At 43.5% G+C, this 13621-nt stretch overlaps 1 protein-coding gene across 2 annotated transcripts in view; it reads right to left on the minus strand.

The window, feature by feature from the left end:
• RAI14 (retinoic acid induced 14) overlaps positions 1–13621 on the minus strand; it is a 269841-nt gene that overhangs the window by 165942 nt on the left and 90278 nt on the right. For both annotated transcript variants that reach the window (XR_010025560.1, XM_063128159.1), the window contains exons 4-6: positions 3901–3989; positions 2394–2458; positions 1305–1362 (exon numbers count right to left, since the gene is read on the minus strand). Coding sequence is in view for 1 of the 2 variants with exons in the window: in XM_063128159.1 (XP_062984229.1) it covers positions 1305–1362; positions 2394–2458; positions 3901–3989 (212 nt within the window). In the remaining variant the exon portion in view is untranslated. The remainder of the gene's footprint in view (positions 1–1304; positions 1363–2393; positions 2459–3900; positions 3990–13621) is intronic.

Genomic DNA, 13621 nt, shown 5'->3' on the forward strand with positions numbered 1-13621 from the left:
GCAGTGGAAACTTCTGCCGCAGCCATTTTGCACAAAAACCTCAGCAAAGTTCCACAGTTTCAGGAACTTTACAGCGGCTTGGCCCTCCTATGCAGGCCAAGCAGAGACCATTGTAAGGATAACACATTTGTTCATGCTTTAAAAGTACTGCAAGGTTGTTAAAAATACCTGTAGAATCTGTACAACCAGAGAGATTTCCCAACCTTGCTGTACTATTAAAACAGGACTGTATTTCTGCCCTGCCTATATAATAAACTTAGGGCAAGATGGCAACTGGGCAGCAAATGGGGAAATTGCAGATGGAACTTTGCTGCTGTTTACATCACTGTTACTTTGCTATATGATTACTGAACAGCCACATGTAAATCATTCAATGAAGTCCAATGGAGCTTAATGAGACATTTTGTAAAGAATGAGAATATCACCTTCCCATGGGACACTAACGAAGCACACACCACTGAACTGCATTTTTTTCATACAGGCTCCTTTACTATGTAAATATGAAAAAAAAATCACCTGGTTCACATGATCACTGCAGTGGTGCTCACAGGCACTAGGTTGGCAATCCTTGATACTTTCACAGCTTCTCATTATGTGCAAACCTGGTGAGGGTGGGGTGGTTGGGTGGTTAACAAGCCACCCAGAACCTATTGCAGGTAGCTTGCCAGCCATTGCAACAACTCACCCTTGCCAAGTTTGCATGCAATGAGAAGCTACGACGCACTTCCCAGAGCCGCTCAAATATTCAAAATGGCGGTGGCTGCTGCAACCAGAAACCCCACAGTGGCTTCTCATTATATGCAAGCCTGCCTGGTGGCTGCATTGTAGCATTCAGCTCTGCCCTACACAAGAATTGCCTTGCTAGACTAAGCCAAAGGTCTATCCGAGGCCTAATCTATACCAAGCAGGATATTGCACTGTGAAAGCGGTATATAAAAGGCAGGAGCCACACCAAGCACAATATAGCACTATGAAAGAGGTATGAAATGGTATAGGATATGTGTCAATGGGCCCCAACAGTTGTCAGTGCACTTCAATACTGCTATAAAGCAGCAGTGTGGCTCTTGCCTTTTATATACCGCTTTCATAGTGCAATATCCTGCTTGGTGCAGATTAGGCCTGGAAGGCAGAGCTAGTTCTTCTGTCTTCATCAGTGACCAACCAGATGCTCTTGGGAAACAGGGCATGACAAGAGAGACACCCATCCTCTTATTTGTCACCAGCATCTAGTAAGCGTGAAGATAGAAGACATGGGTCATGTGTGAGCCTTCAAGAGTGTGGAAAGAGGGAGACAGATACATTACCTGCATAGTGTAAAGCTGTTTTCCCAGAGTTATCTGTGCTCTCTGGTGGACATTTAGACTGTAGAATGGGAGAGAAAACAAGCAAGATATGGAACACAAAGCATTTTGAAGTTAGTTACCATTTTTGGAGAACTGCTTTTGTAGGAGTACTAGAGCTGTCTAGAAACCTGGAGCAAAACAAAAACAAAGGTTCTTCGACCCAGCCCTACTCCATTTTGCAACCTTGGGTGTTCAGAGCCCCTTGATATGCAAGGGCTGGCTGGGACAGTTTGTCCTTGATTGTTAAAGTTGAAGCACATGCGGTACATAACAGAGTTGTAAGTAACTGCATGAAAAGGTAATGAAAAGTTTGTAAGGAAATCAAAAGGTCTTTCTGTAAAATTAATACATACTGATTTCCAAAAAAGAGAAGGGAGGAATCGATGAAACTATTCCCACAGCTAAATTGCAAGAGGTATTTGAGTGCACACAGAAACGTATGGCTCAATTTGTCATTTAATACAGGCTACCAAATGCAGCTGCAGACAAAGATCGGGCAAGACCTATTTTTAGCTGGCAGATTTAAGCACCATCCACAACAAACGTAAGAGTTTATTTTGGCAACTGCAGCTCTTGTAACTTGTTAGACTCACACCAAAGCAATCCCTCAGATCTTGCAGATCAAGAGTTTACACCAGGGGAGGGGAATGTACGGCCTCCCAGATGTCCCATTGGCTCCAGCCAGCATGGGCAAAGGTCAGAGGTGATGGGAGTTGTACTCCAACAACATCAGGATGGTTGTACGGTCTCAACCCCTGCTTTACATTCTCTGCACATATAATATATACTGCCATATTTGACCATTATCCACTGGATCCTAAGACAAAGAAGCAAGTTGTGGAACAAGCAGTGCAATAATATGACACTAAGCAGAAAGCAATGTAGCAAAACATGGTTTAACGATCCAAAGAAGTTGCTAAATATTAAGAATTCTGTTGCAGACTGTTAACTCCCCTTAAGTGGCAGCCTTAAAAAGGAGGACTTCAAAGTATGCTAGCGTTTATTAGGAAATCAAAAGTGCTAGTGAAGAGAAAAATCTATATACTTCACCTGAAGGAGCCTCTTGACGCAATCAGGGTGGCTGTTCTTGGCTGCAAGGTGTAAAGCACTGTGCCCTATGTAAACAGGAAATGATTTCAGATACTCTTGAGTATGATGAGATGCACTATTAAAAATGAAACTAGAATCTGAAGCACTGAGCAAGGAGATTTCCTAAGGGAGGTTGTGGCTCTCCAGGCTTGAAGGAGGTCGTGGCTCTTCTCCATTAAGAGGACTGATGCAATTCAACAATGGGTACGTTGTTATTTACCTTTTCCCTCCCTCCACCCGCCATAGTTAAACACAAATCCAGTTAATGCTGAGCAAAAGATATCTGGAAAAGTCATCGTGCACTTGGCTTAAGTCCTTGCCTCTTCAAAACCCCACACATCTGCAGTGAGATAGGATTCAGTGCTTTTGTTTTGCCCGGACCAATCAGCAGGCTAGAATTTGTCAGCGAAACTTTGCACTCAGTTTTCAAAATTGAAGGAGTGCTGACTGGTTAACGATTTAATATTCTGATCTCAGTCCCTGAGATCAGTAAGTGCGTTTTGGCTAGCTGCGAATCCAACACACACAAAATACCTGCCACGAAAAGGGGGGCACCATAGCTTAGTGGTAGTACACATAGTTTGCATGCCTAAGCTCCCATGTACAGTGGGTTAACTGGGTTGGAGAGACACCACAACCTGAGGCACTGAGTGGCAGCTGCTAATATTTATTTATTTATTACATTTTTATACCGCCCAACAGCCGAAGCTCTCTGGGCGGTTCACAAAAATTAAAACCATAATAAAACAACCAACAGGTTAAAAGCACAAATACAAAATACAGTATAAAAAGCACAACCAGGATAAAACCACGCAGCAAAATTGATATAAGATTAAAATACAGAGTTAAAACAGTAAAATTTAAATTTAAGTTAAAATTAAGTGTTAAAATACTGAGAGAATAAAAAGGTCTTCAGCTGGCGACGAAAGGAGTACAGTGTAGGCGCCAGGCGGACCTCTCTGGGGAGCTCATTCTTTGTATAAATACAAAGCCCCGGTCAAGACAGAATAATAAATAGTAATAATAATTTCTTACCCGCCTCTCCATTTTGATTGAGGCGGGGAACAACAATAAACGATCAAATAAATAATACTCAATTAAAATATAATATACATTGTTAAAAACAATGTATATTAAAAACATCCTAAAAAAAATAAATCCTAAAAACATTTTAAAAATGAGTCGGTATTAGGCAGCCTTCCCCAATCCAGCACTCTCCAGCTGTGTTACAGTACAACAGTACTGTACAATCAGCTGATTGTACAGTACAATCAGCCCAGACAGCAGGGGAAATGGTGCTGCTGGCAGGGGATAACGGGACTTGTAGTTCAACACACCTGACCAGTGCTGGATTGGGCAAGGCTGCCTTTTCACATTTAAGCCAAGTATGAAAAAGTCAGCTCAGCTATTTAGCACAAAAAAAAAAAAGGCCAAAGGAGAACAAACACACACACACAGTTTTGAGTACCTGTCCCATCCTGTGCTGTTACATCCACACCATGCGTCATCATAATCCGGAGGCATTCTCCATGCCCTTTGGAGGCGGCCAGGTGGAAACTGAAAGAGAGGAAACGATTACAACTCATCTGGTGGTACCAGAAATGGCACATCTTCAGTTCAGCTGATATTCGTCCACTGTAAGCAACAAGGTGGTTACTGGTAGGTCACAGTCAATTAAGTATGCCTTGGAGAGGTTGTTGTTGTTATTTAATTACTAGGAACTCAAGGCGGTGTGCTCACAAGTGCCCTGTGAGGTAGGTTAGGGCGTGGGTGGGGAACCTGTAGCAGCTCGAAGTTAGAATCCAACAACATCTGGAAGGGCACAGATCCTTCACCTCTACTTTGGTTTGAGACATAGTATGGATGGCTGAAGTCACCCAATGAGCTTTGGGACTGAGTGGGAACACTCGCCCCCAGTGCTAGCTCCAGGTTTTCCGGGGCACTTGGGCAAGGCATCCTCAATGGCTCCCCTCCCTTAGCGAGTCGACCTTCTCACCAGCTGCTCTTCCTTCTCATTCTTTCTCATCATAGCCACCATGTGCTTGCTCAACATAGCCACCATATGCTTGCTTGATAGGAAGAGAACCAGTGAGCAAGCAGGCGGTGGCATCTCCTGCTCCTCCTACTTGCCACCACTGTTGTCTGGGCCAGAGCGAGAGGCAGCTGGTTGGAATGGCAAAGAAGAGGAGGAACTCGGGGGGGGGGGGCTTCTCAGTGGGCCCCCAGCAGGTGCTCTTGATTCCAGCCCTGCTGGTTCCCAATCACAACAAGCAGCATTTCTATAGCACTTTTGAGTGTTTAAAGTGCTTCACATACACAGTCTTAGTATAGTAACCCTCACGACAACACATGTATTGTTTTTAAATATGCTAAGTTGCTTTGAGTGCTCCTTGGGGGAGTGTAAAGGTGGGCTAGAAGTTTTATAAATAAATACAAATAATAGAACCTGCACAGTAGGGTCAGTCATTACCTCCACACTGAAGTTGGAGAGCTAAAGCCGGACAGAGGTAGAGGCTCAAATAAGGCCACCTACTGAGTTTATGGCCGAGTAGAAAGCCTGTGTCTTAGGAACATAGGAAGCTGCCTTATACTGAGTCAGACCATTGGTCCATTTAGCCCAGTATTGTCAACACTGACTGGCAGCAATGGCTCTCCAGGGTTTCAGGAAGTTTTTTCCTTCCCTACCTGGAGATCCCGGGGATTGAACCCAGGACCTTCTGAATGCAAAGCAGATGCTACGGCTCCTCCCCAAAATAACATAACACTTAAAAAAAAAAGCAAGGGCAGTGAATGGTTTTGCATCTCTTGCTCCTTTAGCATTGCTAAGGCCAACTGGATGAGAGACTGCTGTGAGACACACACACACACTAGATATTTATAAACCTGGCAAACTATACACACCCAGTCGAGCCCTGAGGTTCAGAGTAGGCCTTATTGGTCATTCTGCGACCAACAGAAAGTCGCCTGGTAATATCATGAAAGTGGGCTTTCTCCGTAGTGGCCCCCATCCTCTAGAACACTCTCCCACGTGTGGCTCAAGACGCAGAAACTGTGGCAAGATTCAAACACCTTCTGCAGTCCATAATGGACCATGATACTGCTCCGTCTTACTGTAAAGTTTTTAAATTATTTGTCATTTTAATATTGTTTTTATATTAAATTATATATATTTTTAAACCACTGAAAGATTTTCTTATATTAAGTGGTATATGAGTATTATAAATAAATAAATAAATGTACACATGATACACACACACACAAACACACAGAGAGAGAGAGGAACATGCAATTTTCTGCAGCACCTTCTGGTATGAAAATATAGAGAGACACTCACTAGGGTGTTGCATTTGGCTGCATCTTCCTGTTGTGGATGGTAACATACATTGCACTCATAATAGGACTGCTGTTCAAAATGGTACCCCACTGTCAAGTCTCCCCATTCCTCATAATGTGCTGTTGTTAATATATCACACATATGTTTCTTTGTCCCCAACAGGAGTGAGGAACTACATGCCGTGACAACAGGATACAAGTAATATTACTATTTCTCTGCCACTTTTTGGGTCAAAGACTTCCCAAGGGAATTAAGAGATACAAACTAAAACTTCTCATTGCAATAAACCCTAATCCATGAGCTACAGTGTAGGGTTATTTGTGTCCCTATCGCCATGACATACATTTCCCCGCCTGTGTCAGGTGCAAAGAAACATGTGATGACAACAAATATGGTGTAAGTCACCTTTCCCTAACCGTGCCCTCCAGATGTTTTGGACTACAAGTCCCAGGACTCCAGACCATCAGACAGGCTGAGACTGATGGGAATTGAAGTCCAAAACATTTGGTGGGCATCAACTTGCGAAGTCTGGTGTAAGTGATCCTACACATTACAGGGGACAGGTTCATCATGGAGATAGGATTTTCGGTGACAGCTCTATGTGTGCAACATTCAGTTCAATCCCAGGTGCACACAGTGTAGCAAAGCGGGATTTCTGAGAAAGAGCCTTCAAAGCAGCACTGGCTGGGTCCCAGACAGCTGCCAATGCCATAGATAATGAGCAAACTAAGTGTTTTAAATAGATCATAGAATCATAGAATAGTAGAGTTGGAAGGGGCCTACAAGGCCATCGAGTCCAACCCCCTGCTCAAGGCAGGAATCCACCCTAAAGCATCCCTGACAGATGGTTGTCCAGCTGCCTCTTGAATGCCTCTAGTGTGGGAGAGCCCACGACCTCCCTAGGTAACTGGTTCCATTGTCATACTGCTCTAACAGCCAGGAAGTTTTTCCTGATGTCCAGCCAGAATCTGGCTTCCTGTAACTTGAGCCCATTATTCCGTGTCCTGCACTCTGGGAGGATCGAGAAGAGATCCTGGCCCTCCTCTGTGTGACAACCTTTCAAGTATTTGAAGAGTGCTATCATGTCTCCCTTCAATCTTCTCTTCTCCAGGCTAAACATGCCCAGTTCTTTCAACCTCTCTTCATAGGGCTTTGTTATCTGTGCCTAAGGCAAACCAAATTTATGAAAATGCATCAGAGCCCACTGAAAGAATGCAGTTTTGGACGGGAAACTTATTTATGCATAACTAAGACCTAAAACTTGCTTACCATGGCACTGATGAATTAAACTTCAGAAACAGTTTGTTCCCTAAACCCTTAAAATGTAGATAGGCAGGAGAGAGACCGTATTCGAGCCAAAAGTCCAGTTCCTAACTTTGCTAGGAGATTGCATGATGCAAACATTCACACACAATCAAATCAAATTTTAGTTTATTTTATTAAACTAAAAATAAAAGATATATTTTGGGGGGTAGAAACGTGTGAACCACATTTCTGGGGGAGTTTATAGTTCAACAGTATTTGCCATAATTAAAACACTTGTATAATAACAACTTGGCTAAAGCAAAGGACATTATATTGTATGGCCAATTTCTTTGTTTGGATAAGAAACCATGCCAAGTGTAACACACTTCACTGTAATGGTTTGATTTTCATTTAGAGACAAACAGAAACATTCTTAAAATGAAAGCTATGTAAAAACATCAGTTCCCCACCCCCACCAATAATTTGGAGATCGGGGGGGGGGGAGGCGGAGAATGAGATTTGTCCACAATGCAAGATTGCCAGAAGGAGAGGGAGATAAAAAACAGAGAAATCTATTGTCAGAGGACTTATTTCAATCTGCAATCTTTCCAGAAGATACTGTTCAGGGGCGTCAAACCTCTTTCAGTTTGAGGACCGAATCCAATTTCAGAGAAGCTATTGTGGGCCTCATTTCAGTGGTGGCTGGTGCTGAAGTGAAAAACCAAAACTAAAAAACCAAAACTTATTGCGACTGAATCCCGGAGGGCCCGATTGGGACTGCAATCAGGCTAGATGTGGCCCACGGGCCTGATTGCAACCCCGGTTTATGTGTGGACGCTGCAACCACTGCTTTGTGTTACAGGATACAGTTGCCCAAGTGTCACACACACTTTCTGGAGAGTAATCTGGAGGGCGGCTTAACAAGATCACTGGTTTTATTTACTTATTTACAATACCAATATGCGGCTCCATATCTGAAATAGATTCCGGAGCCGTGAACATAGGAATAAAACAGTAAAAAGATAACAGCAGCATATTAAAATTCTTCAATTTAAACAGAACACCAATAAAAATGGTGGTTGGCCAGTTGAGGAATGCTTCCTGGAAAAGAGTTGTTTTCAGGAGGAGCTGGAAGCAGGACAGTGATTGCGCCCACCTGACCTCCAGAGGCAGGGAATTCCAAAGAAAAGGGGCTACCACATTAAAGGCTCTTCACCTGGTGGACTCTAGCAGAGCTATATGTCTCTGTAGAACCACCAGGAGCATGCCCTCTCGTGATCTCGGTGACCGGGCAAGTTGGTAAGACAGGCTGGTTCCAGCATAGCTTAGTCGTTTGTATGTAGAAGGCCTCTGGTTCAATCCTTGGCATCTCTCGTAAAATGTGTAGGTATCTAGTAAAAAGAAAGACTTCCGCTCAAGTTATTAGAGAACTGCTGCTGGTCAGAGTAAGCAATACTAGGGGAGATGGAGAAACAGTCTGACCTGCTACAAAAAAACTCCCAAGTCACACAATTCCTTCTCTCCTTGCCTGTGCCTTTCAGAGATGCTTGGGAAGAGAGGGGGAGTCATAGCATGATACAAAGGCCTGAACATGGATATATATTAAAGATTACATTGAACAACTAAGGAGGAGTATATAGGTTTTTAGACCCCGTAACAAATTCTAAGAGTGGTATCAGAGGTATATACAGCCATACTATGGAACCATCTACAAACCGAATAAGTGAAACCAAATAAACCGGCACCATCTTTTACCAAAAGAGATGAGATGTTTTAACTATGGAGGACTGGAAGCACTGGGTAAGATCCAACGACATCCCAGTGCCAGTGCTCTTGATGTTGCACTAGCATAAACCAATACTTGTGCAATATAACTAGAAATTTGGGAGCAGATTGCCACCTTTTCCAGTAGTGCCAGAAATGCTGAGCAAGAATTAGCTTACACTAGTGCAGTGGTCTTCAACCAGTGGGTCACGACCCAAAAGTGGGTTGCAAGATCGGTCCAGATGGGTCATGGCAAAGCTGTTGCCACCATGCTGGGCAACTGTGAAAGTGGGTCCCACGTTGTAGGTTGGGGGTCCGAGGTAGGTCTCGGGTCTGGACCAGTTGAAGACTACTGCGCTAGCGCAACGTCGATAGTGCTAGTGGGGGTGCGCCATTGGATCATTTCCACTGCCCTCATACCAGCTCTATTTGTGGCAGCTGTTCTGCATTTTGCTTGAATTGTGGAGTGGAGGCTGGTCTCTATCAACAGCAGTGGCTGAAAGGCAACAGCTAAGCTTCTCTTTGAAATCCTGGAACGGAGCAAGTATTATAGCCCAGCTCTGACATGGGGGCAAAGCCTACGGTCCCACGGCTACAAGGATCATTTGGGTGCAATAATCTCTACTGACCCCCAGGCCAAAGACGGCCATTCAGAGCCAGAAGTACAGCACTGTTTTAGTCTGGGTACCGCTTCAGATGTATATCTTTGCAACAGCATTGTTTGGAGTACATTCTGAACTCTTGCACATCGTCCAGAGGCTTGTTCAGAGTGAAAACATCCCTCTCTGAAGCTGCCCCCTTCCTTGCTCCCCCTTTCATGGTGTATATGTTCAGTCTCCTTCAAAGAAGCATGATTCACTTGCCAACAGCTCAATGATTTATAGCTTCCCAATAGACAAATACCTTTAAACAAGCAGACAAGATTGTGGAAATAAGGATGTGGCACATGCAGTTAAGGCCTCTCCAACAATGGTGATAAGCCTAGAGAAAACTCACAGGCATTTCTTCAAGTTCCTTATCGCTCCTTCAACCACATCTATCAAGGCCTCCTCCCTTCTTCAGCTGCGTGTGGACCTGGCCCTGTTTTATATGCCTGTGGGCTTTCACCGGAGTTTGGGGGAAAGGAGAGAATAACGCAACCCTTCCACTTTTTCCCAAGCTCCAGAACTTGTCTGATCTGACAGCTTCCAACTCAGCCAAACACATTCTAGTTGCAGTCCAGGCCATGATGAAAACTACACTGCCCCAGCCATTTCAGCAGATGGGCTGAATTTAAAAAATGTCTCGTCGGACCACTTTGCACATGCAGGTTCGTCATCCGTTGACCACAGCAACGTGTGTTGCCTCGCAGATGTGGATGAGTCATCACAGCTTAACCACTATAGAAAGAACTTCATTCAATTCAATGCTTTCACTGGCGACGGTTCACACGTTCACATGAGGGTCAACAAGCGATTTCTTTATTATCCGTATTGTTTAATATACATCAACTATGTGCACACCACACTCCAAAGACACCACTCTCTACATTGAACCTCAAATTCTCCAGACCCAAGTACTCTAAACACAGAGAGCTAGCACACAGAGAGTGCTAGAGACTCTAAGGGTACCTAAAAAGTCTCTCAATCCCCTCAGTCATTCCCTTATATACCACTCCTCCCACTCCCCAGACATTCTAACTCCATCCACTCAGGCCAACATTCTAAAAACCACAGACTTACAAACTTCAGACATACATTTGGGAACTGACTTGTGGGGTGTAATGCCACACCATCCTGCAAAGAAAAGCGCTTCCCTCCAGCACCACCTTCGGTTCAAAAAAGTGGTATTGTATTTTGGAACTCAGACCTCTGCCTTGTACTTAAGGTTCTTGGATAAGTTCCTTTTCTTTTAGTCTCACCAGTTTTCCTTCTGGGAAATGAATGTTTTGTGACAGGCCACATCCACCCTAGCAGCTATGATGTACATACAATTGATCAGGTTTTTAAACCATTTAAGAGATGCTCTTTCCCTTTGCATCCAACATTTTACCCTCTTGAATCTCAGTGCAGAACTGAAGTGGAAACACCCTTCAGAATTTCAAAATATTTTAAGAAATCGGAGGAACTGAAGTAGCCTTAAGGTCAGCTTATTCTTACACAAATTTTACTGCAGTCAATAGACCATTCCAGCACACCAAAAGTTACGTACAAAAGGAGTGAGCATACATTTAGCTATTAAAAAGACAAGTAGTCATGGAGGAACTTATAGAAATGGCCAAGTTCAAAAATTTGGCCACTTGCTCAGTGATTGTCTTGTCTGAGTTCTGAAGTAATAAGGTCATTAGGCATTCAGTAGGGTGAAGAGGAAAAGATTGTAAAATGGGGTTCAGAAGATCATTCCTAGCCCTTTGATAAAATATACAGAACAGTAACACGTGTGATATGGTTTCCACCTCGGTATTATTACAAGGACAGCATCTGTTGAGCAGTGGGGATTCTATTATATCAGCCATGAAGAAAGAACATTAAATCTAGCTAACCAGAATGCTCTCCCGTATTTGGGAATTGTTAACCAGCGCAGGTAGGGCATCCCATCTTTGCAAAAGGAGACTGGTAAGCCTAAGGACTGGGGGGAGCACTCCAAAGGTCTTGCATATCTTGCATGTCAAGTAGCCTCTGTTTCACAATTTATTTGAGCTCAGCTTATTGCGAGCTGGTTTGTCAAGGAGCAGAAAAATATTAAACACAAAGCCTGTCTCAAGAAGTTGGAATACAACATCAGCACCGACACCGCAGTGGTTTTGTTACTTTGATCTACAAAGAGAGCGGCAAGAGTGTGAAATTGGAAGCTTCATATTACTCTCGACTACCTTCATGAGAACTGGACGGCATGGCAGACACTCACGTGCCAACATCAAACAGAAGCAGACACCATTAACGAAAAGAGAACCAATCCCTCCTCCAGTATTTTGAGAGGCTCTAGAACAGCTTTCCTCAACCCGGCACTCTCCAGATGCATTGAATTACAACTCCTATCATCCACCAGACAGAGCATGATCGTGTCCAACACATCTGGAGGATCCATTGGTTCAGAAAGGCTGCTCTAGATTAAAATTCCTAGAAATCAGCATCACCTTCCTAGGGCTCAGCGATTTCCCCATCCCAGAAATTAACTCTTTTACAGCAAGCACAGGATTTAAAGCAGATTGTTGCATTTGGCTTCGAATGCTGGACCTTATCCCGGATGGGTGTGGTGGCTTTCAGCGTCGTCACTTGCAGTCCCAGTTAAAAAACTAGAAGAAAGAAAGAAAAATCCTTCTTCATATTCTGTTGCTTCTTCAGGTGGTTTAGGAACACAAGTTCCCCCTGCCATGCCAATCGAATTGGAACCTAAGCAATTCATCTGTACTAGTTTCCAACTTGCATCTGGAGCTGCATTTTCCATGATGCCCAGTTGATGGTGCTGGTGTATGATTAGTCCTTTTGGATAGGACAATAATAGGGATGCATAAGAATTTCATTTTGCTTTGATTTTTATCCATATTTGCCCCATTCGCACAACTGAACGTGAACACGAACACAATTTTTGGAGATTCCCCCCGTCCCGCCCCCTGCAAAGTTGTGCACACTTTCTAAAATTACCCATTTTCACGCTTTAGTCTATGGAGGGAAGTGTGCATTTGGACACACACTTTCAAAAAATGTGTTCCAAAATGCACACTTTCCCCATTCAAATGAAATGAAAATCAGAGAGCAATTGAAAGTGGGAGCGAATTTGGACCTCAATGAGTTTGAGCCTCGCCGATTCTCCCATCCCAAGGCAATAACTTTGAGACCCTAAAAAGAAGGGTCATGTTTTGAAGGGCTGGAGACGTTGGCTCTTCTCACTCCATCCTTCTCACAGGAGCCAAGACATGGGGAAAGAGCTCTTTGACCCTCTCCACCCAAAGGCAAACAGCAACTGAAAGTTAGTCAAACCCTTACCCTCATTACGGGCCTCTACTGATTGTGACCTGTGTGAACCAAGGGACAGGCAAAAAGGAGTGAGGCACAATGGTGAATGGGGAGATCCTATGCTGCTCTTCATGGAGGGAGGGTAGATGAGCGTTTGAATTTCCCTTGGCTCATATGGGAGAACATGTATGAGCTGCATGAATCAGGGCATCATTGAGACTGGGGACTATAAACCAGATAAAAAGATCTGTGAGGCTGGATTAAGACTTCAGGTGCTGCTTTAACCACAATTCTTTCAAAGATAAATGCCCAGTTTGTCTTCCCCAAACTGGTGCCCGACAAATCTTCTCCAGCCAGCATGACTAATTGCTATGTTTGCTGGGAATGATAGAAATTGTAGTCCAACCTGTCTGGAGCGTGGCAGTTCGGGGAAGGCAGCTCTATAGAGGCCAAATGTGAGTATTTAGCAACCACATCTTTCAAACAAACTTTTGGTTTGTGCTTTTAAAAAAGTATGATTTAACTATTTTCTCATTCTTCTAGAGATCCTTCAAGATGGAGAAAAAGGGACTTAAAGAGATGGAATGTCATTTAATTTTCTGTCCTTTGAATGAGCTTTTAACTGTGTTGCCAACTCATACATCAGCTGTAAAGTTCAGTATAAAGAAGGGAGCATAACAAATTAATCAGCTTCATGCGTAACACAACTTCATTATAGATTCAACTGCTGTTGGGTGTGAGGTTTTTAAAAGAAAACCATTCTGACAAGATTAGGGCATGAACTTCTAGTCTTAACTTGCCTTAGGTGAGGAAGAAACTTGGCTTTCTCTTCCAACAAGTTTTTTTTTTTACTATTGAGAGATCAAATCTACCGACTCTTCATTTGACCAAGAACTTGTAGCTCAAAAAGG

The sequence above is a fragment of the Elgaria multicarinata genome, chromosome 6, assembly GCF_023053635.1.
Source record: "Elgaria multicarinata webbii isolate HBS135686 ecotype San Diego chromosome 6, rElgMul1.1.pri, whole genome shotgun sequence".
Lineage (NCBI taxonomy): Eukaryota > Metazoa > Chordata > Lepidosauria > Squamata > Anguidae > Elgaria > Elgaria multicarinata.